This window comes from Plecotus auritus, assembly GCF_963455305.1.
Source record: "Plecotus auritus genome assembly, chromosome: 7".
Lineage (NCBI taxonomy): Eukaryota > Metazoa > Chordata > Mammalia > Chiroptera > Vespertilionidae > Plecotus > Plecotus auritus.
The window spans coordinates 124,989,691-125,013,694 of record NC_137774.1 but is presented as its reverse complement, the minus strand read 5'-3'; the positions used below and the strand labels follow the sequence as shown (position 1 = coordinate 125,013,694).

At 41.7% G+C, this 24,004-nt stretch overlaps 1 protein-coding gene across 1 annotated transcript in view; it reads left to right on the top strand.

Moving 5' to 3' along the window:
- Window positions 1-24,004, top strand: part of ADGRV1 (adhesion G protein-coupled receptor V1) — a gene marked incomplete at its 5' end in the record, with an annotated part of 472,861 nt that overhangs the window by 372,324 nt on the left and 76,533 nt on the right. Inside the window, one exon of the mRNA XM_080679158.1 lies at window positions 15,054-15,211. Within this exon, the coding sequence (XP_080535284.1) occupies window positions 15,054-15,211 (158 nt within the window). The remainder of the gene's footprint in view (window positions 1-15,053; window positions 15,212-24,004) is intronic.

Sequence of the window (24,004 nt, the reverse complement as noted above, 5' to 3'; positions counted from 1 at the left end):
ATCGAACAGCCAAATGACCTTCCAGATGTCCTTTCGGACAAAGCGGGGGCTGCAAGGGCTGAGGCAAGCCGCCACGGCTATGAGGGCCAAGCCCCTTGCACGAATTTTGTGCATTGGGCATCTACTGTCGAATAAATAAATAGCAGCCATATGAAAGTCAGTGCTGAGTTTTCCATGAATACAAGTTCAAGAGCATGGTCCATTATATGACACTGTAACCATGCTGTTCTCACAGTGGAAAGAGTTGTACTTCTTTGAACCAATGTGTGAGAGTGGTGCGTGTGTACTGTCAATGAAAGAATATCCAGCCTATAGGAAAGTTTTACAAGAGTTTATTTGAGCCAAAATTTTAAGGACATGACTGGAAGCAAAATCTCAATGGATTGAGAAAATGCTTTTGAGAATGGCAGTTTTGCATTTCCTTCAATGAAGTTAGAATCAGAGGAAAAAAACATAAAGAAGGTTCATGAAATCCATTGGTGGTAGATTAAGAAGATGGGAGGAAGTAAATTAGGAAGATCTCTAGGATTGGATGAAAATGGAGAAACATATATTTATCTTACATTGGTGTGTACAGGGAGTTAACATTTACAGCACATATGGACGGTACGTAAAGAGCAAGATAACAATGAGGGTCTCTGTCCTCTGGTGCCTGTGGTTGTGCTTTTGAGGGATCTAGAAATGAAAATCACTCTAACATTTCATAAGTGTGTTAGCCTACATGCATAAGAACAATGGACAGAGGTCACTTCAGGCAAAGATTGACCTGAGGAAGCTCTAGGCCAGGGACATAACTGCCTGCCATGGACTAGCCAGTTAGGAATTTATGATCAGACCATCCTGCACAGTTTTTGGTCCCTGAGCTTGAGATGCCTGCCTTGTGGCCCTCCCAGAGCTTGCAGATTTATTACATAGCCCCTGTTTTGTTCAGTGTATGAGTGCATGCATGTGTGTAACTCTGAAACACTTGCTAGAGAAAGCAAACTAGGATGAATGTACAGTCTTTTTTTTTTTTTTTTAGCAAGTAATATTTTGGTACCCCACTGCTGGTTCAGTCTTAGTTTATTATTCATTTATTTTATATTATATAGAGTATATGTGTTTATCAGCTACTTAAAAACCTTTAGGCAACATCAGTTAAATGTCAGTATTTCACAGAAATAATGAAAAAGCATTTCTTTTTTTGGTGACAAAGAATGTAGGGGGAAAAACCATCATAAGAATGTTATTTACTGCTACCCAGGTAATATAATAACACGATTGCAACCCTTAACAAACTCGCCTCAACTGCAGAAGAAAATGTCTTTAGAATTCCAAGTACAGTAACATAGCTGGAAAAATAACAGCTTAGACATAGTAGAGGAGGCCACTGAGATGGCATGTGCTCCCTTACCCTTCAAACAGCCACCTCTGAGGAACAGATTCCTGAGCAGTTAGGTCATCTGCATCCTGACCAAGCTTTAATCACACCTCACATTTCTGTGATTTTAAATCTGAAATTTATTTTTAAATGTGGGTCACCTTGGCAGGACCAAATAGAGATTTAAACACATACATTTAAGAGATTGCATATCTTTCTTGTTTTCAAATGACTGAACATAGTCCAAGAGCCTTCACATTTAAGTCACTGCTATGGGTGTTCAAGGAAATGCTTGCTCTTCTGAGAAATGGTGTCAGACACTTGGTTAGAGGCAACGAAAACTTTGAGGATAAGCTTGCTGTTGCAGAAAATCAATGATGTTAACCAAATATTTGGGTATCCTATTAATGATGTGTATCCTATATAATAAAGTGTAATATGCAAATCTGAACAGCCGAACAGTGGAACAACCATCCGGAGGACCATCCAGGAACACGCTGACACCCACTGGTGCCAGGCCAGCCAAAGAGGGTGCGATGCGATTGGTCAGGGGCCCAGCCATCACCCCATGATCTCCCCATAGAGGGAAGCCCAAGCCACCGGCCAGCAGGCTGCGGTGGGTTGGCGGGGACTTCCTCTGCGAGGGAAGCCCGGTCCCGGGTGCCAGAGGGAAGCCGGTGCTGGTAGCCGGAGGAAGGAGTGCCTACTCTTGCATGAATTTCATGCATCGGGCCTCTAGTCTATAATAATAAAGGGGTAATATGTTAATTAGACTGGACGTCTTCCGGACATCCTTCCTGACGAAGCGGGAGGCCGGAGGGAAGCCAGCCCAGGTCCTGGGTGCCTGCAGGCAGCCCGAGGAGGGAAGCCAGCCTGGGTCCTGGGTGCCTGTGGACGGCCGGAGGAGGGAAGCAGCCCAGGTCCTGGGTGCCTGCGGGCAGCCCGAGGGGAGGCAGCCTGGGTCCTGGGTGTCTGCAGGCGGCTGGAGGAGGGAAGCAGCCCAGGTCCTGGGTGCCTGCGGGCAGCCCGAGGGGAGGCAGCCTGGGTCCCAGGTGCTGGTGGGTGGCAGGAGAAGGGAAGACAGCCCAGGTCCTGGGTGTCTGCGGGGGCTGCGAGGGAAGCCTGGGTCCCGGGTGTCAGAGGGAAGCCGGTGCTGGCAGCTGGGGAAAGAAAGGCCTACTCTTGCATGAATTTTCGTGCATTGGACCTCTAGTAATTTCTATATTGAGTAAGCTCAGCAAAGTAATTAAATCAATGCATATGCTAATGTGAATGATAATGGCTATCCTTTGTTGAGTCCTACATGCTAGGCACTATGTTAAGCATTTTAATCAAAGTAATTTCATTTAGTTCTCATAACACATTTATGAAAAAATAGATTTTATTCATATTTTATAAGTGAGGGTACAAAGGCTCAGAGGGGTAACTTCACTCTCCCATAGTCACACAGCTATTAAATAGCAGTGCCAAGGTTCAAAACCAGGCCTATCTGATTGAGAGTCCACATCTATAAGCACTTTGCTTTCTCACTATTTTGTGAAATCATATTCTTTCTGTCTTCAATTCAGAATGTCCCAGACAGTAGTGGGTTTTCTACCAATAATCAAACCCAGTTACATTAGTCTCTGTTCTTGGTGAAGGCAGGCAGCAGACTCCTTAAGCAAGTATTTGATTTAGAGGAAGTGGTTCCTCTAACTCTTCTCCACATACCTGAGCAGTAGTCTTCCAAATGAGTTATGAAGAACAGTACTGACATTTGGTAAGATTTTACCATCTAGCCTGGGCAGTGTGGCTCAGTGGTTGAGCATTGACCCATGAACCAGGAGGTCATGGTTCTATTCCTGGTCGGCATATGCCTGGGTTGTGGGCTTAATACCCAGTGTGGGGCATGCGGGAGGCAGTTGAACAATGATTCTCATCATTGATATTTCTATCTCTTCCTCTCCCTTCCTCTCTCTGAAATCAATAAAAACATATTTTTAAAAATCACTATTATTTAAAAAAATGTTATCTTCTAAAAGTACATGATACCTTCCCAGATGGCATGAATATCAATCTTGAATTTTCAGCATGTTTTAAAAATTGTTCCCATTTTATGGCACATCAAACTTTTATTTGAAATAAGAGAAAAAGAAACGAAGCTAGTATATCACAATAAGGGGAACTGTTTGAAGACATCAGCCCAACTCTACAATTAAGTTTGGCTACAATTACAAACCTCAGCCAAAACTCTTTACTGCATATTAGATCATGGTATTTTTTTAATGAGAAGAAATTTAGAAAGTTCATAAAAAAGATAGCCTTAAATTTTTAAGGCAGGTTTGAGATTATTTGGATTTTCTCACACATTCATGATTATTCTCAGAAATTAATATTACTCTGTTGTTCCCATTTCATTTTACTGCCCTGAAATCCTGTTGTTGAAACTACAGGACTTGGAAAATAACAGGAACATCCTGTTGTCAAAAATAAATTCCTTCTGATAAAGTGTTGATTCAACTGAAGCCAATTTTTGTCAGAGAGGGGAAAGGCCTCAGTGGGAGCAGGCTTATGAATGACAAAGTCATTCTGAATTCATTGCCATTTCCTAATATCTGTTAATTTCTAAGTGAATGAAATTTATTCTTTTGTTTGAATTTTTGTGTGTGTTTTTAATTTTAATATGTGAAGTCATTAAAAACTTTAATGGAGGAATAGTATGGTCCATGCTGCCTGGGGGATTACTATGAAGTATTATATTCAGAAATATGCATGTTCTATAGACCCCTAGCTCTTGGGGATTCATACGCAAAGTAAAGTAAAACACTAGGGACACTTCCTGAAAGGGGAATTTTTTAGATTTTTAGCAGAACGTGGTCCCTGACAATAGTCTGTTATTTTTCTGTCGAGTCTGACTTATGCTCAGAGCCTCCTTTAGAACATTGACCTAGGAGTTTCGACGGCCGGGTTTTGGACAAACTTTGCATCTTGGTGTGTGTGTTTTTTTTTTCACCCGTAAAACTATAGGCAGGACGGGATGACTTCTACTATCCCTTCTAGTTCTAAGATCCTATGAAGAAGAAAAAAATTCTGAAAGGAGGAAGTACAATTATCTTTCCAATAGGCAGCTCGGGATGATGGGGATATTGTCAATGCCCTGTCCTCTAACAGCACTGGGGATCCTTCAGTAGAATGCAAGCTTCCGAGAGGCTAGAAACTCCCCCTCTTCTGGAAATCTATTAACTGATTGGCCTTACCCTTCCATTTGCCCTCTCCTTGGGGGCCTTGGAGTAAGGGAGAATAAGGCAGGGGGGCAGGAGTATGGCGGGTAAGAAACGATCAGTTAAATCCCTAAAGGTGCTCTGAACCAACAGCTCCGTCTACTGCTGCTGACACTTCTGAGCCAAGCTGGCCGCTCAGCCTGGGTGGTGCCATCATGCTATGTTGGACTTTCTTGAATAGCACCTGCCTCTTTTTGAATGGCTCATAATTACCTTCACTTTTCAAAATGGAATTAAGTTTTAACAATTAGTTTTGCAGAAACACACATGAGTCATGAGGAAAAGCAGCGAAGGGAAAGCTTTCCTCCTTCCCCTCATGCAGAGCCGCTGTGCACACAGTCACTCACCTTATTTGCAAGGCTGAATCACATTAAACATCTGCTGACTGATAAGGAATTCAAGAGAGAAAAACCTGCTATCCAACCCTGCCTACTCCAGTAGATTTTTCTTTTATTGAATTCATAGTGTTCAGCACTTTCTCCCTTTTTTGGAACAGGTTAAGTCTTGTATATACATGAGAGGATTTAGATCTTAGTAATAGGTGATAATAATAAATATAGCTATCTTTTATTGAGTATCTACAGAATGCCAGGCTCTGATCTAAGAGCTTTACATGTATTGACTCATTGAGTTCTCACTTCACTCATATGTAGTAGATGGAGATGCTATTGTTCTCCATTTTTTTTTTTTAAGTAACTGAAGTATAGACAAGTTCAATACTGGCCCAAATCACAAAATTGATAAGATGTGCATCTAGGATTGACCCAAATAGTCTGGTTCTGGAGCCTTTATTCCTAGCAGTACATTTCTTTTCTCTAGTCAGCGATATCCTAATCCAACAGGAGGCTTCTACCCCCTCTGCCCTTCTCCCATACATAGACCCTTAATAGCAACATCATTTTCTTTGAAGAATCTTTACATAAATCACAAAGAAGGTCACTTTATCTCTACCTATCTGGTGTCTAGTTTAGGGCTGTCCAACTAAGGAATTTTTAAATGTTGCTTCCTCTACATCAGGTATGATCCAATCCTTATGATTTCCAAACTTCAAGGAAAATGAAATTTGCCATTTTCCCATCAAAACTGGGGATTCCCATAGAGTGGATAGAATTTTGGCCTCCATATCCTTTACTCATGTTTTACTTTGCTTTTCTTAAATTAACTCTTAACCTCCATCTCATTTTCCCGAGGTATTTTGGTCCATGTTTTTTCACCTTTTTAACAGTTATTAGATATCCCTCACATGTTGGCATTGTAGTATAGGATTTTATAATGTTCTCACATTGTTTATTGTATTTTTTTTGCTCCAGGATCCTTGAGGGTATATTAAAATACTTAATAAATATTAATTAATACTAGTATCATGGACCAACCCTAGCAAACACCTAGTATGAACATATATAGGGTCTTTAGATATCTTAAAACACATATTTGATGTGCTAACCCATTACTCAGTAAAGACCAACATCCTGAAATATGTGTTCAATAAAAAAATTGAAGTATATCAGGGTTGAGATGGGCTTAGCAACAAAGCTGGATATTGGAGCCAAGATATAACATAATGTACAACTTAAGATAATGTCAGCAGAGACCTACACTTCTACCTTTCTCATGTTTTTCATGGGTGATATAAGTGTATTGTAAGAGTATTGGGGAAGAGAGAACTTCAAAGCCTACAACATTTTCATCAGGAAAAAGAAGTTAGCATGTGTCATGTTAACAGTTACGGTAACATGACACATGGCCCCCAATTTCTTCTTAGCTATTCCTAAATGCTTTGAGTTTATTGAAATAAATACAGATTGAGCACAAAAAATAAAAAGTGTATCTTCAACACTTACCTGAGATTAGAAAGTACTGCATCCTGCCTGTGTGGTGAGGGGTTGGCCTCATCGGAAGCTGCTTTACAGCTAATGGTCATACTCTGAGGATCAGTGTGCCCATTGAAATCATGAAGTCAGATGGGGGTGGAGAGAGGGTGCAAAAAGACCAAATTTTTTGGACATCAATCTTATATTCTTCTGCCCAACCTGTAAATCTATATTTTTATAAAATTATAAAAAGCTGTAATTTTACTATCTTCAGATACAAGAATGTGGTATAAAATTCTTTAAGAAAAAGCTTTTCACCGTTCACTCAGAGCCGTGGTGAGCAAGGGGTAAGAGCAGGACACCTTTGCATGTGTTAGGACAATGACATTTTTCAGTACCAAACAACGTTGTTTTATAAGAACATGGAGCATTGGTACATGCAAAAGATAACAAGTCAGCTTGACCTTATCCTAATTAAAGTCTGAATGGGCTTGATTCACTGGAACCTACCTGGAGCGAAGGTGGTAGACTGGTTTCAACAGTAGCATCATGTTGTTCAGGGAACAGATTCTTCAGAGTTGAGTTTCTTGGAAAAAGAAAAAAAACAAAAGAAAAGGTCATCTGAGGGTATCATGGTTTCAGACTGTTTTTTGTCAGTTATCTCTTACCTGTTAATGCTATGAGTGTATTATTCATCTTTGGAATTTATATAAGTATATTTTACCTTTTAATGAGCCTGGGATGTAGGTAACTGTGTTATTCACCATGAGCTAATCATACACAACACTGGACTGTATTTTAGTATATATAGTGTTTCTGACTACTTTACAATTTTAGACAATTTAATGTTTAATGGGATTTTTCACATTTTTCTTTGCTCAATCTTTTCAAGTAATATAAGCATATAGATACATTATCCTATCTAATAAAAGAGTAGTATGCAAATTGACCATACCTCCGCTACACCCACCAGCCAATCAGGAGGGAATATGCAAATAAACCCAACCGAGATGGCTGCAGCCACAGAAAGCAGGAGGGAGGCTTGGATTTCCCTGGCAATGGAGGAAGCCAAGCTTTCCGCCTGCCCTTGCAGGCCCAGGCCTCCATTCAATGCTACAAAGTTTCAATTATAGAAGATAAATCCCAACAGAAATGGCGGCAGCCATGGAGCTGGAGAGAGAAGGAGGCTAGGGTTGCCCGTGGTGATGGAGGAAGCCAAGCTACTGCAGCCTGGGCCTGTTTTGGCCTCTGCTTAAGGCTACAAAGTTTCAATTATAGAAGATACATAAATCCCAACAGAAACGGCTGCCGCAACGGAGCGAGCAGAAGGCTTGGCTCCACTCCAGGCTACAAAGTTTCAATTGTAGAAGATAAATAAATCCCAGATACTAGGGCCTCTGCTTGGGTCACTGGGGGGTGTGGCCAGCCTGCAAACCACCACAGGCCCCTCGCCCAGGCCACCCCATGCCCCAAGGGAACCCCACCCTGATCCGGGACACCCTTCAGGGCAAACCAGCTGGCCCCCACCCGTGTATGAGGCCTCTATCCTATCTAATAAAAGAATAATATGCAGAGAGACCATCACTCCAACACAAAAGATGGCTGCCCCCATGCGGTCAAAGATCCTGCCCCCAGGTGGACACAAGATGGCCACCACAAGATGGCCACCAGGGGAGGGCAGTTGGGAGGAACCAGGCCTGCAAGGGAGGGCAGTTGGGGGCGATCAAGCCTGCTGGGGAGGGCAGTTAGGGGTGACCAGGCCAGCAGAGGAGGGAAGTTGGGCGTAACTGGGTCTGCAGGGAAGGGCAGTTGGGGGGTACCAGGCCTGCAGGGGAGGGCAGTTAGGGGTGACCAGGCCTGCAGGGGAAGGCAGTTAGGGGCAAACAGGCTGGCAGGGGAGCAGTTAGGCATCAATCAGGCTGGCAAGGGAGTGATTAGGGGATGATCAGGCTGGCAGGCAGAAGCACTTAGGGGCAATCAGGAAGGCAAGCAGGCGAGCACTTGGGAGCCAGCAGTCCTGGATTGTGAAAGGGATGTCCGACTGCCCGTTTAGGCCCGATCTCACTGGGATCGGGCCTAAACGGGCAGTGGGACATCCCTCAAAGGGTCCCAGATTGGAGAGGGTGCAGGCTGGGCTGAGGGACACCCCTCCTCCCCCCGTGCATGAATTTCATGCACCGGGCCTCTAGTAAGTAATAAAAGGGAGCCTGATTCTTGTTTTTTGGTCCTTTGGTTTATGAGGCAGTTGTCAATGCAGAATTAGATAGCAATGCTAACCATGGTGTAGAGTAAGCTCTAAAACTGGTAGACATAAAGTGATGTTCTACTACATCTTCAGATGCAACATTGTTTTAAAGAACAGTCATGTGTTCACTTCTTCTTTCTCTCCATCACCCATTCACTAGTGCTGTTTGAACTATGGCCATTATAGTTGCATGTAAAAACCCACTAAAGCTACTTCAAGTAAAGGGGTGGGGTTAGAGAAGTATTGTGTACCCAACAGGCATTCTCGTGGGCATTCAAATGCTGGAAATGGGGTATAATTGGACCTCAGCAAACTAGAATTAGAATGCTGAAAACCAAAGCCACACTCTTCATCTCTCAAAGACCACAGAATCTCTAACTTGTGAGCATCTGACTGCTCCTCCCACCTATGCCCTGTTATCCCCTCTTCTCTGTCCATTTCTTCTGTATTCATTGTGTATTTGCTCCAGTATGGCTGTCTGCTCTGAACTTTGAGAGCAAATTTACAGTGGTCAGCTCTAGTGCCCACCACTGGCAACTATCTCAAAGAGTCTCAAAGCTGATTAGCTCAGCTAAACTGTTAGAGCCAAGTCACTAAATTCCAAGTCAGGGGCAAGCCAGAAGGATGATTGTCTTTGGGTCAGGGATATATCTCACAGCTAATCGCCAGTGGCCAGGGTGATCTGTGGCTGGGGTGTGGGGATAGAGGTACATGGTTCACGGGGTCACGTTTTTCAGAAACCTTGAGCAGCGTGGGCAATGGAAGAGCATGTTTATTGCACTCACTCACAGAAACCTTCCTTCAGGGTTGTTTCTCTGCAGCAGGACTGAATATTTACCTCCCACCCACACCCAGCACAGCCCAGCACGCCCCTTCTCATTTCATTCCACCGTTCTGCAGATCTGTTGCCTCCTCTCTTGCTTTATTTGCTAGCTCTCTCCTTTTCTGCAATCAGAGTGCCCAGGTTGCCAATCCCAGGCTTCTACTAGTATATATGGCAGATCTCTGCTTCTCCATCCCTTTTGCTTCCTGCTGTTTTTCTCTCTCTCTGGTTCTTCAGGCTGCTGTTGACCACCATGTGCTATGAAAATATCTGGATCTGTTTCTCCTTAGGGGTACACAGTCCCATGGCTTTGCTGCCAGATGTAAAGATTAGTTAATTACAGTAATCTACATTACACTGAGTGGCCAGATTATTATGATCTCTGAATGCATAATAATATGGCCATTCATATATATATATATATATATATATATATATATATATATATATATATATATATTTTAGAGGCCCAGTGCATGAATTTGTGCATGGGTGGGGTCTGGCCAGCCTGGCCAGGCGGAGGGGACATGGACGGTTGGCCGACCTGCCTGCTGGTCAAACTCCTGGTCGAGGGGACAATTTGCATATTAGCCTTTTATTATATAGGATATACACTGAGTGGCCAGCTTATTATGCATTCAGAGATCATAATAATGTGGCCACTCAGTGTATGTCCCATGAGTGTGCTAGAAGAATGCTTCTCACTTTCTATGTGCCCATGGAACGACTGGGCATCTTGTTAAAATGTGGTTTCAGAAGCTCTGTCAGGGGGTGTAAGATTCTACATTTTTAACCAGCTCCCAGGTAGTGCCAATGATGCTGATGGAAGCGCACCACTTTGAGGAAGAGACTAGATTCTGATGTGCTGCCACTTCTTGTAAATCTAATCTGCTTGATGTGAAGGACCATGACTTAGGCAACTTCATATGCCCTTCCATGTCCAGCACTGTCCCTGGGACATGTTCGATATTCCAATGTTGCTTGGATTTTTACTGCATTGAGTACATCTGAAATACAGAATTTTCTGTGCCTACTTTTTCTTTAAGTAAGTGGTTTTCAAACACTGCTAAAAATCAGTTGAATCAATACTAGTACACATTTCTTAAGGGTCTTATTATGCAAAGCACTAGGAGAAAAATAAATAAAAACAAATTAGAGTCCCTGTCCTCAAGGAGAACACTGGCATGTTTACCACTAACTCTAATATGTCTTTACTAGAATTGTAGAAATGATTTTAGAATTGTAGAGGTAGCAGTGAAGGCAAATGAGCCGGTTTTATGCTACTAGCAATTTGACCTTAAGTAATTTATGTGTCATTTTCCCATGTGTACATTGAGGCTAATGGGACTGCTGTGATGTTTATGCATGATAATGCATGTGAGGATTGAAGTTCATGCCTGGCACATAATAAATGATCCCCACTAGTGTTATTTGTAGTGGTGATGGTAGTAAGTATAGTAGTAGTAATAATTACGATAGTCTACATTATCCACCTAATTCAGTTTAGGAAAATACCTCGTTCCTTCCCTTCCTCTCTAAGTCCATCTGTTATCCTAATGTTCAATTTCACTTTGTAGGGCTTATCTGCAATTTAATTTTAACTTCGTTTCTGTTTAAAGTTTAAGCTTAAAAGAAAATACATTTTAGAAATCAGACTATTTCCCTTGATATGAAAACTGCTATATGCACTACAACAGGAGGACAGAAAGAATCTTATTTTCCTACCTTGAAGCTGCTTAAACCCAAACTGTAATTTTCTCTTCTTCTCATGTCTCCATAAATTTATTTATTTTCCATGTGGAGAAGACAAAGGTGGTTGAGGCAACAAATGTAGCTTTTGTTGTAGAGGCCATCATTACCGAAGTCTTAAGGAGGCCTACCTGGGGGAGGTTGGCACATGAGCCTGTGAATCACAACTATTGTCATTATCTAATGGAGGAGACGTACTGAGTTATAAAGAAGACCTTGGGAACAAACCTTTATTATTCTCCCATTACTTCGGTCCTTTTTCATGTCTATGTAATCCAGATGTAACTCAGATGCCAGCTGCCTGGATTACTTTAAATCCTGCAGAGTGCCAGGGGCAACTTGTTCTTTAAAATGGAATTTAAATGGACTCCAGCCAACTCGTACAGGGGGTTCTCAGTGTTCCTCCCAATGTTGTCAGCAGTTACAAGTGGAGTTTATGTCTCTCCTGGACTCCTTTGCTTCTGAGCTTCTCCTTATGCTTATTCCAGACAGGAACCAAGAACCTGAAATACCCCAGGCCACCGACATAATTTTTTTTTTTTTACTCATGTTAGATAATGCAAGTGAAAACACTTCAATAAGGATAAAGTGCTGCCTAGGGAAAGTAATAACCTTACCAAACTAGAAAGTGACATCAGGCATTGTAAATGCTCCAAGCTACCCCGGGAGGAGGAAAAACCGAAGGTAATGAAACAGTATCTGCTTGTTTCATCTGGCTAAAAATAGAGAAAAGGTTGAAGTACTGACAAGATTTTGAAATTAATTAGGACTGTCCTTGAGTTATAATAAGAAAGAAAATTTAGCCATGAAAGTTTAAAAGGGAACAGCAGAAGTTAGTCATGTGATTTATAAGAACCCCAAAGAACATTCAGCACCAAGAGAAGAAGGGTCCCCAGAGTGCTTTGAAGCTGCATGAGCTGGAAACTACAAGGAGCACACTTTCCTCACCCTTTGTAAGAAAGTACATCCACACGGCCTTTGTCTCATTTTCTGGTAACTGCCAGATCTGTCCTGGAAGCAATGGCTGCCAGCACCATAATCGACTGCCTCCACAGCCCTCCAATGTGCATAGCATTTGGTCTGTTCATTTCTTACATTACATTCAGTTTTTCCAAGAATTTGTTCCTAGCCTTAGTTCAGAAACTATTCCTAACATGATATTCATAGTTTCCCAACTCCCACGTCGCTTTCCTATGATCTAATCCTCAAACTACCTAGATGCACTGTACATCTTACTCGGTTGGATTGAAGGAAACTCTGATTGATGAGGCTTTCCCCCCCCCTTTTAAGGGTAGTTGTCTGACACGCCAATCCCCAGGAGAGGTAGTACACAAGGCAGGTAGTTTTGGTTGCAGGGACACTGGGTGGAGTCACAGCTGGACAGGAGTAGGCAAGCGGAGGAGCCAGCTGTACTGCAGGACCCAAGGTAGGCAGGAAAGCTAGGAGGGCTGCCAACAGGAACAGCCTTGCTGGAGGCCAGAGCCCTCCTCGTTAATCACCCGCCCATGTTGACCATGCAGAGGACAAGCTGGGCACTCTCAGCAGCCTGTTACTTACGACAGGGCACGGCTGTGGGGCTCTGAAGAAACTGGGGGGAAGGGACCACTTCAGGATTGGATCATTTCCCCCCTTTCTCTGAAAGAATGGGCCAGGTGGCCAAGTCATCGTACAAGCAGGGAGAATTGCAAAGGAGACTTTTAAGAGCGATGACACTTAGGGAATTTCCTTCTCTTCCCGAGAGCCCTGCAGACATGCCTGGTTAGTGCTAACATCCTGGAGGTCCACTGTGCCCTTTTATTTTTTAACCTGGCTGGTGCGCCATTAGTTGGGGTTCTGCTTTCAAAGGTTGTCCTCGGAATCTGAAACAAAGTTTTTAGGAAGGCACTTCAAGTGGAGAAGTGGGAACCAAACATGAAAAGTTGTATGTGTTGGAGTCAAATCTAAACACTGGCACTCTGTATAAAATGTTTATTAATCCTAGAGCACCTCACAATAGATTCAGTGACTATCCTCATTTTACATCCTGAAACTGAATTGTGATGACATTGTTCAAGGTAAAAAGAGAGCAGTGAAGTCTGTGTGAGTTTCTTCATCTGTGTCTGCTTCTGTCTAAGCACCGTTAGGCCAGTGTATGGCTGTGATTCCATAATTCTGACGAAAACGAGAGAAAAATCATTCAAAGCCAGTATTCATAGAAATGACTAGCCATCATGATCACTATTTTTAGTACAGAAATATATTCAGGATCAAGGCCGTTAATGTTTGCCTGTTTTATCTCGTCATGTGCCTTTTACCTGGAAGATACGGGTCTGTAGCACATAGATGAGCGTACAGGGAGGGAGTAGCCTTTGTACTGCCCAAATTAAATTCTGAAAGCCAGGAAATCCATCATTCTGACATCTCTTTGCGGATGCAGAATATATGCTGAAATATCTCTTGAAATGTGTCTTGATTACAAGAGGAATACATTTAGCAGATCATGTTAATTAGGAATAATACCTAAGGAAGATCTTTGATAATGTTTGATAATGTGTCTCTTTTTAAATATAAAATTGAGGCACTTTTTTCCCAAATGGCAAGAATGGATGTTTCCTTGATTACTATAGTTTGAATTTTGAGGTTTTCTTCTAAACATGTTATATTTTTTTCCTTGATTTTTTTCAGAATTCATTATTTTTTTACTAGTTGTAATCTAGGTTATAGGTATTATGTTTTAAAAATGGAGAAGTTGGGGAAAATATTTGAAAAGAACACTACCTACTATTAAGATTTCTTGTCATTAAAAGTACTTTAGTGTTATAAGCTACAGTCCTTTTTAAGAATACCTGAAGAGTACAGTTTTAAATATTGAGAACTTATTTAGTAGCCCTCCCTTTTGATATTTTAAAATTATGTGTGTATATATATATATATATATATATATATATATATTATTTTTAGAAAGAGAGATAAAAGGAGAGGGAGAGAGAAACATCTATGTGAGAGAGAAACAACAATCAGCTGCCTCCCACACACCCCCTGCCAGGAATCAAGGCACATGCCATGACCAGGAATCGAACTGGTAACCTTTGGGTGCATAAGACGACGCCAAACCAACTGAGCCACACTGTCCAGGCACATTTTGATATTTTATTGTGAAAGATTTTATGTAAAGAACAAGATGATTTAATAACTTACGAGTAAAATTTTCCAGTTACATCTCTAAAATCATTGTTTGTAGACTTTCAATGTTATTAGAATTAATAAATAATGTAAGTTTACCTTGGACCTCATTGTTCTAGATAAACTCTAGTAATAACAGATGCAATGAGCAGAATAGCTTCTAAATGGAAAGTTGTCATCATTTTCAAAAGAAATCATTGGCTCTACAGGAAATGTATAGCTTAGGAATGACAGATTGAGCCCTAGCAATCCTCACATATGCCATTTGCTATCCCTTCTCTCATGCAGTCCCCAGTGTGACCTTGGGCTCAGTAGGCCAAGAAAACAGAGCTGCAAAGCAAGTGCACATTTCTCAAATTATTTGGCCAGGACTTTTTTTTTTTTTTTTTTTTTTTTTTTTTTTTTTTAGTTTTCTGAGCATCTCAGGATGTGCTTGTTTCATGGATCCTACTCTGTGAAGCAGTGGATGAGATTTAATCATGTAGCCTCTACTCGAACAAAGCTTCACTTTGTCAAACCAAAAATGAGTGTTTGCCAACACTTAGATACAAAGAGTTAGTATAAAGCAATGATGTCATACATTCTGGATTTCAGAAATGTTCGTATTGAAGTTGTCTGAGTGATCTCTTCTCTTCTCTTTCAGGTGTTTCATCCCCAATATCTATGCCGCTCTGTTCACCGCAGCCCTGGTCCCTTTAATGTGCCTCGTAGTGGTATTTGTGGTGTTCATCCACGCCTACCAGGTGAAGCCGCAGTGGAAAGCATATGACGATGTCTTCAGGGGAAGAACAAATGCCGCAGGTTTGGAAGGAATTGTATTTGTACTTTGGAGATGAGAACTTTTTAATGGCGGGGAACTGGCACTGCAATTTTTTTTATCAAGAAAAAGAGAGAAGTTAGACTCAACTTTCAGCTGTAGTCTCCAGTACCTCCTGCTTCTCAGTACTCCCTGACATCTCTCTCTTTAGGTCTCTGTAGGTTTTATTGCTGGTTTCAGTTTTGTCTTTTTAAGATATTAATGCCCAAGGAAATGAGTCACACAGCCTTTGGGAGTTGCTTGCCAAAGCTTCCTTCAACTTAAGCAGTAATAACCTATGTTCAACCTGCGAAATGTATCCATTTCTTCCTGAGAATCTGAGAATTCATCACAAACAAACTTCCATTGTGCTCAGGAGTGCTGTGTTTTGCATGTGGAGTTCTGCTTGTGCTGACAGATGTTTAAAAACATATGTGATCAGACAGCTTCATAAGTGGCTACACATGTCTAGTGATTTAACAGTACAAGTCTTTCCAGCTCAAATTGGCTTTCACTGCAGCTCATTTTTTCCCTTTGAATCATACTTAACACAGGTTTCTATGATCTGATTCTTTTTTTGTTGTTAGATTAAAGTCTCAGGAATTTCCTTAACTAGGAACAATAACCACACACCTACATACAAAAAATTCTGTCTAAAATGGTTTGAGTGACTAGAATATTAGGGATAATCTTGTAGCTGGGAGTGGAGGATCCCACTTGGGCCAGTGAAGAAGAGGAGTCTTTCTTTTCTAAACTTTGACAAATCTAGAGCCAAATGCATGAGAGGAATTCTCATTTTAAGTGCTTCTCAAAGTTTAAGCAAGAGGTATATATGAAGTCCCTAGAACAATGTCTAATATATTATTGGGGGTTCAATAGATATTTCCATTTATAGGATAATAAAAGGAGGTACTGTAATATAAGAAAAACCTTCTGGCACCTGAACTGGATCAGGGAAGATGCAAAAAAGATTTTCCTCGTGGTATAAAGAGAAGGAACTCTATATTATTTTGTGGGTTCATTTGGAAGATAGCTGTATCTAGCCAACTCTTCTGTATTCTCTCTCATTTAGCATGGAATCATTATGTAGGCAGAAGTATTATTTAAGATTATGATTAATCTTAAATTCTTCAATTAAGAAAACTACTTAATGTAGAAATCCTACTTTTACATGGGACAGAATTTTTCCAGAAGCTATGCTGTTATTAAACTTGGGATTCATTTTATTACAATGCATATTCTTAAGGGAAGAGTTGTTAGTTTCTTTCCCCAAATGACAAGATTTGTTTTGTTTTCTATATACTAGTAAAATGGAAGTGCCAGTGTTTGCATGTTTTCAATAATGATAACATAAAGGCTTCACATAATGAGTTAATCCTTTTCATGCCTAAATCACTCCTATGCCTTTTGGATATGATCCAACATGGATATAGTAAAAACAAACAAACAAAAACAGTACTTTATCTGAAAAACATGGCCCTTAAGCATTGAACATAATTCTGAAAGTTTCAGCATACTTGTATCTCAACTAGGGAAACTGCTCTTGCAATGAAATAGTAATAGAAGCATTGCTCTATTGTAACTTTTCAAATATAAAAAAATACTTATGATTTTCTAATTCCCCTATTTCCATGACAATTTAATCTAATAGTTATTACTTCATACTTGGACACGGTCAGTATTTTTCTGATTGGTCACTAGTTCAAGTCTTTTATTTCTCCATTTCATTTTCTCAGATGTCTATATTTCAAAATGTAAAGTGGATTGTCTCACCAGCATCATTGCCCAAAAGAAAAGTCCAGTCTTTTTAGATTACAATACAAGATCTCCATAGCCCACCCTCGGTCATCTGTCCATCCCCAAGTTAGTTACTATTTATCCTGCACTCTGACTATGCCAGTTTATTTACTCTTTCCTAAAGTTGCCTAATGCTGTCATCTTTGTTCATGTAAGGAACCCTCAACTTTGAACTCCTCATCATTAATTGATGAGACCCATGTATTTAATAAGTGATGTGAGGAAATGTGAAGGAGAGAGAGGTGGAAAGGGCTTATTACTCTCCCGTAATCTTCATTAGCTCCCCAAACTATCCAACATAATCACATAATCTAAGTCAAAATTGTGTGCTGGATAAACATAAGTTAATTTCCCTAGACCCCAGATCCCATAAGATACTATTAACTCTTTTATAAAACTTCTGGAAGCTCCCAATATGCCACCTCTTCTGTGAAGCCTTTGGAATTGCCTCTTTACAGAACCACACCAATAAGAATTACTCATTCTCTCATCTATGCCTTTAAAGAAAGCATTTTGTCCCTACAGCCATTATAGCAGTTATCATGGAATGGTGACTTGTTTTGGGGTGTGTTGCTGACTTCCTCAATAAATTATAAATTTCTTGAGGGCAATGATTATTTATTTTTCACCTCTGAATCACCAGGGTCTTATAGAGTGGATAGCAGGAACATAATTAATATTTGTTGAATAAATGAATAATCATGAATGTATTATAAAATCTTATAGGAATGAATACTTAAGCTAAATATGGCATAGGAAGGAGAGAAATGTGTTATATCACCAAAAGTAGAAATTCAAGGATATTTCTCATTGATCTGTTTGTAGGTAACACACTTTGAAGATTATATTTCAAGACTATTTTTGTTAACTTCTATAATATCCAAAACTTACATGTTCAGCTTTGACATCTGACCAATCTTTTATGTTTTATTAGCTACCTATTATAACCCCCCTCCACTTGAATATGCTTCACTTACCTTGAATTTAAAATCTCTAGAAAAAAATTACTATCTAACCCGGCTGGTGTTGCTCAGTGGTTGAGCATCAACCTATGAACCAGAAGCATAAGGTCACGGTTCAATTCTCGTCAGGGCACACACACATGCCTGGGTTGTGGGCTCAATCTCCAGTGGGGGATGTGCAGGAGGCAGCCGATCAATGATTCTCTCTCATCATTGATACCTCTCTCTCTCTCTCTCTCTCTCTCTCTCTCTCTCTGAAATCGATTTTAAAAAATTACTATATAGTCTACTAAGGAACCTTTGATCTTTAAATCTTTCTGCTAAAATTCCATTGCATTGACCTGAAAAGTTTCTAGTGAAGATGGCACTGTAAATTCATGTTTTTGCCCTCTACCCTGCTCTATGTACATAGCAGTTAAAGACAAGCTATAATAAGAGAAAATTTTAAAAATAATGAACATTTCTGTGGATCAGAAACAGAGCAGTAAGACAAAGTGGTAAGCTGGCCTGAAGCTGTGGGCCCATTGTTTTCTGGATCCACAAACAGGTGGATGAGGGAGTATCTGAACTGCTGTGGTGGTAAATTGGAAATGAAAAGGTCTCACCCAAGGCAGGTGGAACTGGAGCAATAGCACCTGCATAAAAGAAGCCTGAAAAAAGAGCTGCACAATAGCTTGGGCTTTGGATTGTAGAAATCGAGGACTCCTAGGAGAAAGCAAAAAAAAAAAAAAAAAAAAATCTTATAAAATACCTGGGCCAAGCTCTCTAGGGTTCACAGACTGTATCTGTCATATCCATATGTCACCATGAGGTCAGGAGGCTCAACACATCAAACTAGTCCTCTGTGGACAGCAGGGCTGAGTTAAGGCAACTATAAAACCATGGACAGAACAAGGTAACCAGAGAGAGAGACAAACAGAGAACAAGCAAAGAAACAAATGCTTTCTACTCAAGATTAGCTGCAAAAGCAATCCTTTTTCCTACGGCAGCTGAGATGGTTTATATTCTAACTAGTGGCCTGGTGCATGGAATCTGTGCACATTAAAAGGGGATTAATTAGAGAAAATAATTTAATATTGCTATTTGCCCTTTCTCTATAATAGAAGTGTCAAAGATGAAAGAAAATTAGTAAAATGTATATGAAAACCTTCCTCCTGTCAGAGTCTGGGGCACACCATGGGACCCAGAGTCAAGTCACCGCCCACCCACATGCACCTCAAAATCGCATGAGACCCAGACCCGGCCGCACCCCCCCCCCCATTGGGATAGATCCAGACCCGGCCAGTCCCAACCTTGTCAAGCCCTGCCAGGCAGGGGGCATAGCCTCAGGTCCCCTGGCTCGGCACCAGGATGGGGGGCGTGGCCTGAGGTCCCCCAGCCCAGACTGGGGTGGGGGGCATGCCTTGAGGTCCTCCATCAAGCTCTGCCAGGTGGGGAACACGGCCTGAGATCCCTGCTGGGTGGGGGGCATCGCCTGAGGTCCCCCGTCAAGCCCTGCCAGGTGGGGGGGCGCAACCTCAGGTCCCCCAGCCCAGCACCAGGAAGGGGGCGTAGCCTCAGGTCCCCCATCAAGCCCTGCTGGGCCAGGGCGCGGCCTGAGTTCCCCCAACCCAGCACTGGGGGTGCACCTTGAGGTACCCCATCAAGCCCAGCCAGGCAGGGAGGCACAGCCTCAGGTCCCCTGGCCCGGTGCTGGGGTGGGGGGCGTGGCCTGAGGTCCTCTGTCAAGCCCTGCCGGGCAGGGGGTGCTGTCTGAGATCCCCCAGCCTGGTGCTGGGGCAGGGGGAGAAGCCTGAGGTCCCCTAGCCCAGCATCAGGACAGAAAGTGCACCTTGAGGTCCCCCGTCAAGCCCCACGGGGCAGGGGGCATGGCCTCAGGTCCCCTGGCCTGGCACTGGGGCAGGGGGCATGGCCTGAGGTCCCCTATCAAGCCCCATGGGGGCAGGGGAGGGCGTAGCCTCAGGTCCCTGCTGATTGCTCATTAAGGCTCCTTATGGGAACTTGGCCTCAGCTGTGGGTGCAGCCATCTTTGTAATGGAGTGATGGTCAATTAGCATATTCCCTCTTTTTATTAGATAGGATTATACTTTGCCCTGAAGTTTTGAACTGGATGACCATTTTTAAATATACTAGATAGTATTATGAAAAAATAGGTTTTCAAGTAGTAAATCAAAAAAAGAGAATCAATTCCCTTTTCTTACAAAAGCACAATTTCCCAGTTTGACAAATGACGCCAAATTTTGAGTATTTTTCTTCAAACACTGTAAAGGGTTTGTTTGTTTATAAATCACTTTTAACAATGAGTGTGATGCATTATGAGAAAGTTCAATTTGTAGTTTCCTTATAGCCAAGTTGTTTTTTTGTTTTTAGTAACTATAATGATTACCTTAGAGTTTTAGGTTTGGTAAACAGATGCAATGAGTTATCACCAGCATCACCTATTTGAATAACTGAAGAGCTTAAATCCATTTTGTTAGGCCTGGAGTCTTTCATATATCGATAGAACTGTTCTCCAAACTAATCACCATTGTGCAGGTTACATGTGCCTGACAAAAGAAGCAGTTTTAAATCCACACTTGTGTGTTTGTCATGCCTGCTGAGTATCAGTCCCTTTATAACTCTGTATTATTTTTTAAATTTTATTTCTTGATGAGAGAGAGAGAGAGAGAAAGAGAGAGAGAGAGAGAGAGAGAGAGAGAAGAGACATCGATTTGTTGTTCCACTCATTTATGCATTCATTGGTTGATTCTTGTATGTGCCCTGACCTGGGATCAAACCTACAACCTTGGCATATGAGAATGATGCTCTAACCCAGTGGTCGGCAAACTGCGGCTCGCAAGCCACATGCGGCTCACGAGCCGTGGTTTGCCGGTCTGTTGACTAATGAGTTTGCCGACCACTGCTCTAACCAACTGAGCTACCTGTTCAGGGCTTACAACTTTGTATTTTGAGTTACATTTTGTTCCTGTTATCTTTAATTTCAGAATTCAAATAAACTCAATGAAATCCAAAGGAAAGGGGAGTACAGAGAAAGAGCTGCTAATAAATAAAATGTGTTCTGTGCTTCAGTCTCCCAAAGATGGCCACTGTCAGTCCCTTTCTTTTCTGAGCTTGGCCTGGCACAGTGATGGCAGGATGGCCTCTGTGCCTCTTTTGCTGCCTGACTGCTATCCACCAAGTTTTTGAAGGTCAGTGGTTGCTCATGAGATTCATTGGCCTCCTCCTCTCATCAGTGGGCTGAATGTGCAGTGAAAATGAGTCAGGATAAAGGTATGTTCCCTGAACTAAATCTCAGTGTCTCAAATAGCATTTTAAACAAAGCCTGTAATTTTAGGGTTTGGTTTTGATCTCTGGCAGTGATAAGCTTGTCTCTTCTTTTGGGATCGTTAGAATTTACTGGGTCCTTTCTGATTCATTAGTCAGTTCTTATGTGAGGAATGATTCACATAAGATCAGGGAAGGAAAATTAATTTGAATAAAAAGAGGAAGTGGGTGATTACAAATCCTTTTCTTATAAAAATCCCACACATATATTTCAATATAATAGATAAAACTGTAAAGGTTGCTTGATCCAGATAACTGTAGAAAATGTGAATCTGAGTTATGTAGAATTTACTGGTACTGTACAGGCTGTTTCTCCACTTGGAAACATATCTAAGAATGAAAGCTTTCATTTCTCCTGAAGATCCATCACTTCATATTTATAGTGAACAAAAATCTATCTATATAAAACCCTAATATGTAAATTGACCAAACAGCAAAACGACCAGTTGCTATGATGCACACTGACCACCAGGGGGAAGACACTCAATGCAGGAGCTGCCCCCAGCCTGCAGGCCCTGACCAGCGGCAGCGGCAGGGGGTGGGGCCGGCGAGTGGGCAGCACCAGGCCAGCCAAGGTGGATGCGAGTGGGGCCCCCAATGACCCCACCAGCCGCCCTACAGAGGGAGGTGGTGGTGGGGCGAGGGGTGGGGCCAGTGAGCAGGCGGTACCAGGTCAGCCAAGGCGGGTGCGAACAGGGGCCTCCTAATCACCCTGCCAGTCGCCCCATAGATAGGCCCTGATCACCAGCCAGGCCTAGGGACCCTACCCGTGCACGAAATTCATGCACCGGGCCTCTAATAGTAATATAAATCAAGATTGCATTGTTATGAAATCATTGAACACTTGTTATAATGAGTATTTCAAAACATTATCCCTTATGTCCTAAAGTTGAGTGACTTTGTTTCCATTGACATTTAAAATATTTCAAATAGAGTTCAAAGAAACTCAATGAACCCCAAAGGGTAAAGGAAAAGGGATGAGCTCCTGGGAGATGCAATAGGCTCTCTGTTGGATTCTCCAAAGGCAGTAGCCATCAGCCACCTTCCTCCTGTGGTGAACATGCTACTTCTCATACAAAGCGGTGGAGTCTGTTTCACCTCTTTAAATCTGGACTGGTTTTGGACTTGCTTAGACCAATAGAATACCATGGATGAGATGCTGTCCCATAATGGGTCTGGCCTTTAGGAGAACTAACAGTTTCAGCTTCTTTTCTCTTGGAAGCTAGCTACCATGTAAGAACCACCGTGATGTCTGAAACCCCAAGCTAGTCGTGTGGAGTGGCCATGTGGGCCAGTCCTCAGTTGTTTCAGGCACATGCTTGGCCAGTCCTCAGTTGTTTCAGGCACCTCAGCTCTAAGAATTCTTATAGATTCCAGCACAAGTAGATACCGCACAGAACAGAAAAGCTGCCTGGCTCAAATTGTAGGATTGAGAGAAATAATAAATTATTTTAAGCCACTCAGTTTTGTGGTTGTTTTATTATGTAGATATAATAGATGAAACACTCTGGTTCTAGCATTCTTATTCTCACATCAAAATTATAAGTATGTCATTGTCATTTTAGATTTTATTGCTTGAAGGAATGTACATGGTTTATAAATAAAAATGGAAAAACACAATATGACTTTTTTTTTTTCTAAAGCAAAATTGAGGCTTCCACTAAAGTGAAGTAAAAGTAATCTTACCTAGTAACAGTATGTGCTTGAATTGGATCCAGAATGACCAATAGAACAGGTTTCACATGTCCTTGGCAGTCAGCTGCTGGTTTTCAGTCTTCCCTCAGTTCCATTGCTCAGAAGAAAGCAAAACAATGCCGAGGGACCTGAGGAAAACCCCAGAATTTCTCACTAGACCATGAACAATCTCTTCCACTTGAGCTTAAAAAATCTTTGTGAACACAGTTCAGTCTTCCCACATTTTACCAGTAGTAGTGGGGAAAATCCAAAATGTTTACAAGACATTTTGAGTGGATGCTCGCTCAATCTTCAGAGATTCAAATCAGAAATTGTTGAGCCTGAAAAGTCATGTGTTGTCAGTCTTCAGTGCGTGTTTTCTTCATGACTATTTTTGAAAACATTTGGGATTTGATACTTATTAGAAACTAACATTATGAGTTAGTTTCCTAACGCTTAAACCATGCTGCTGAAAAGTATTAGAAAACTAAAATCACAGAGTTGAGAGAAAGTGTAAATGTCTGTTTAAACTCGTTATTTACACATGTAACCAAAGAAGAAAAGGGACCGATAATTTGTGACAGAGCTGGGTCTTTCTAGAACTAAAGTTTTCTGAATATTTTTACCTCGGTGAACTGCCTTTCACTACTCCCAGTTAAATACTAATGAGGACAAGGGTAGTTTTCTATTTAGTCTATTACAGTACTAAACTTTTAAGTCCAATTTACATTTATTTTCTAGGTGGGCATAGGGCATGGATATGGTAGGGTTGGAAGAAAGAGTAAAGAGCAAGGACTGCATATAAGTGGCAGGTGTGAATTTACCTGGGCCCTGGTAGTCTAATTATTATAATCACCACTACCAATTAAGACTCACCATATGCCAGACACTGTGCTAAGCATCCTAATATATAAAAAGCCAGGGGCCATCATGACTGAACAGCAGGCTGCGTGGGATGACAAGGCCAGCAGGGGGGTTAGTGAGGGATGACCAAATGACTGAACAGCAGGCTGCGTGGGGTGACCAGGTTGGCAGGGGGGT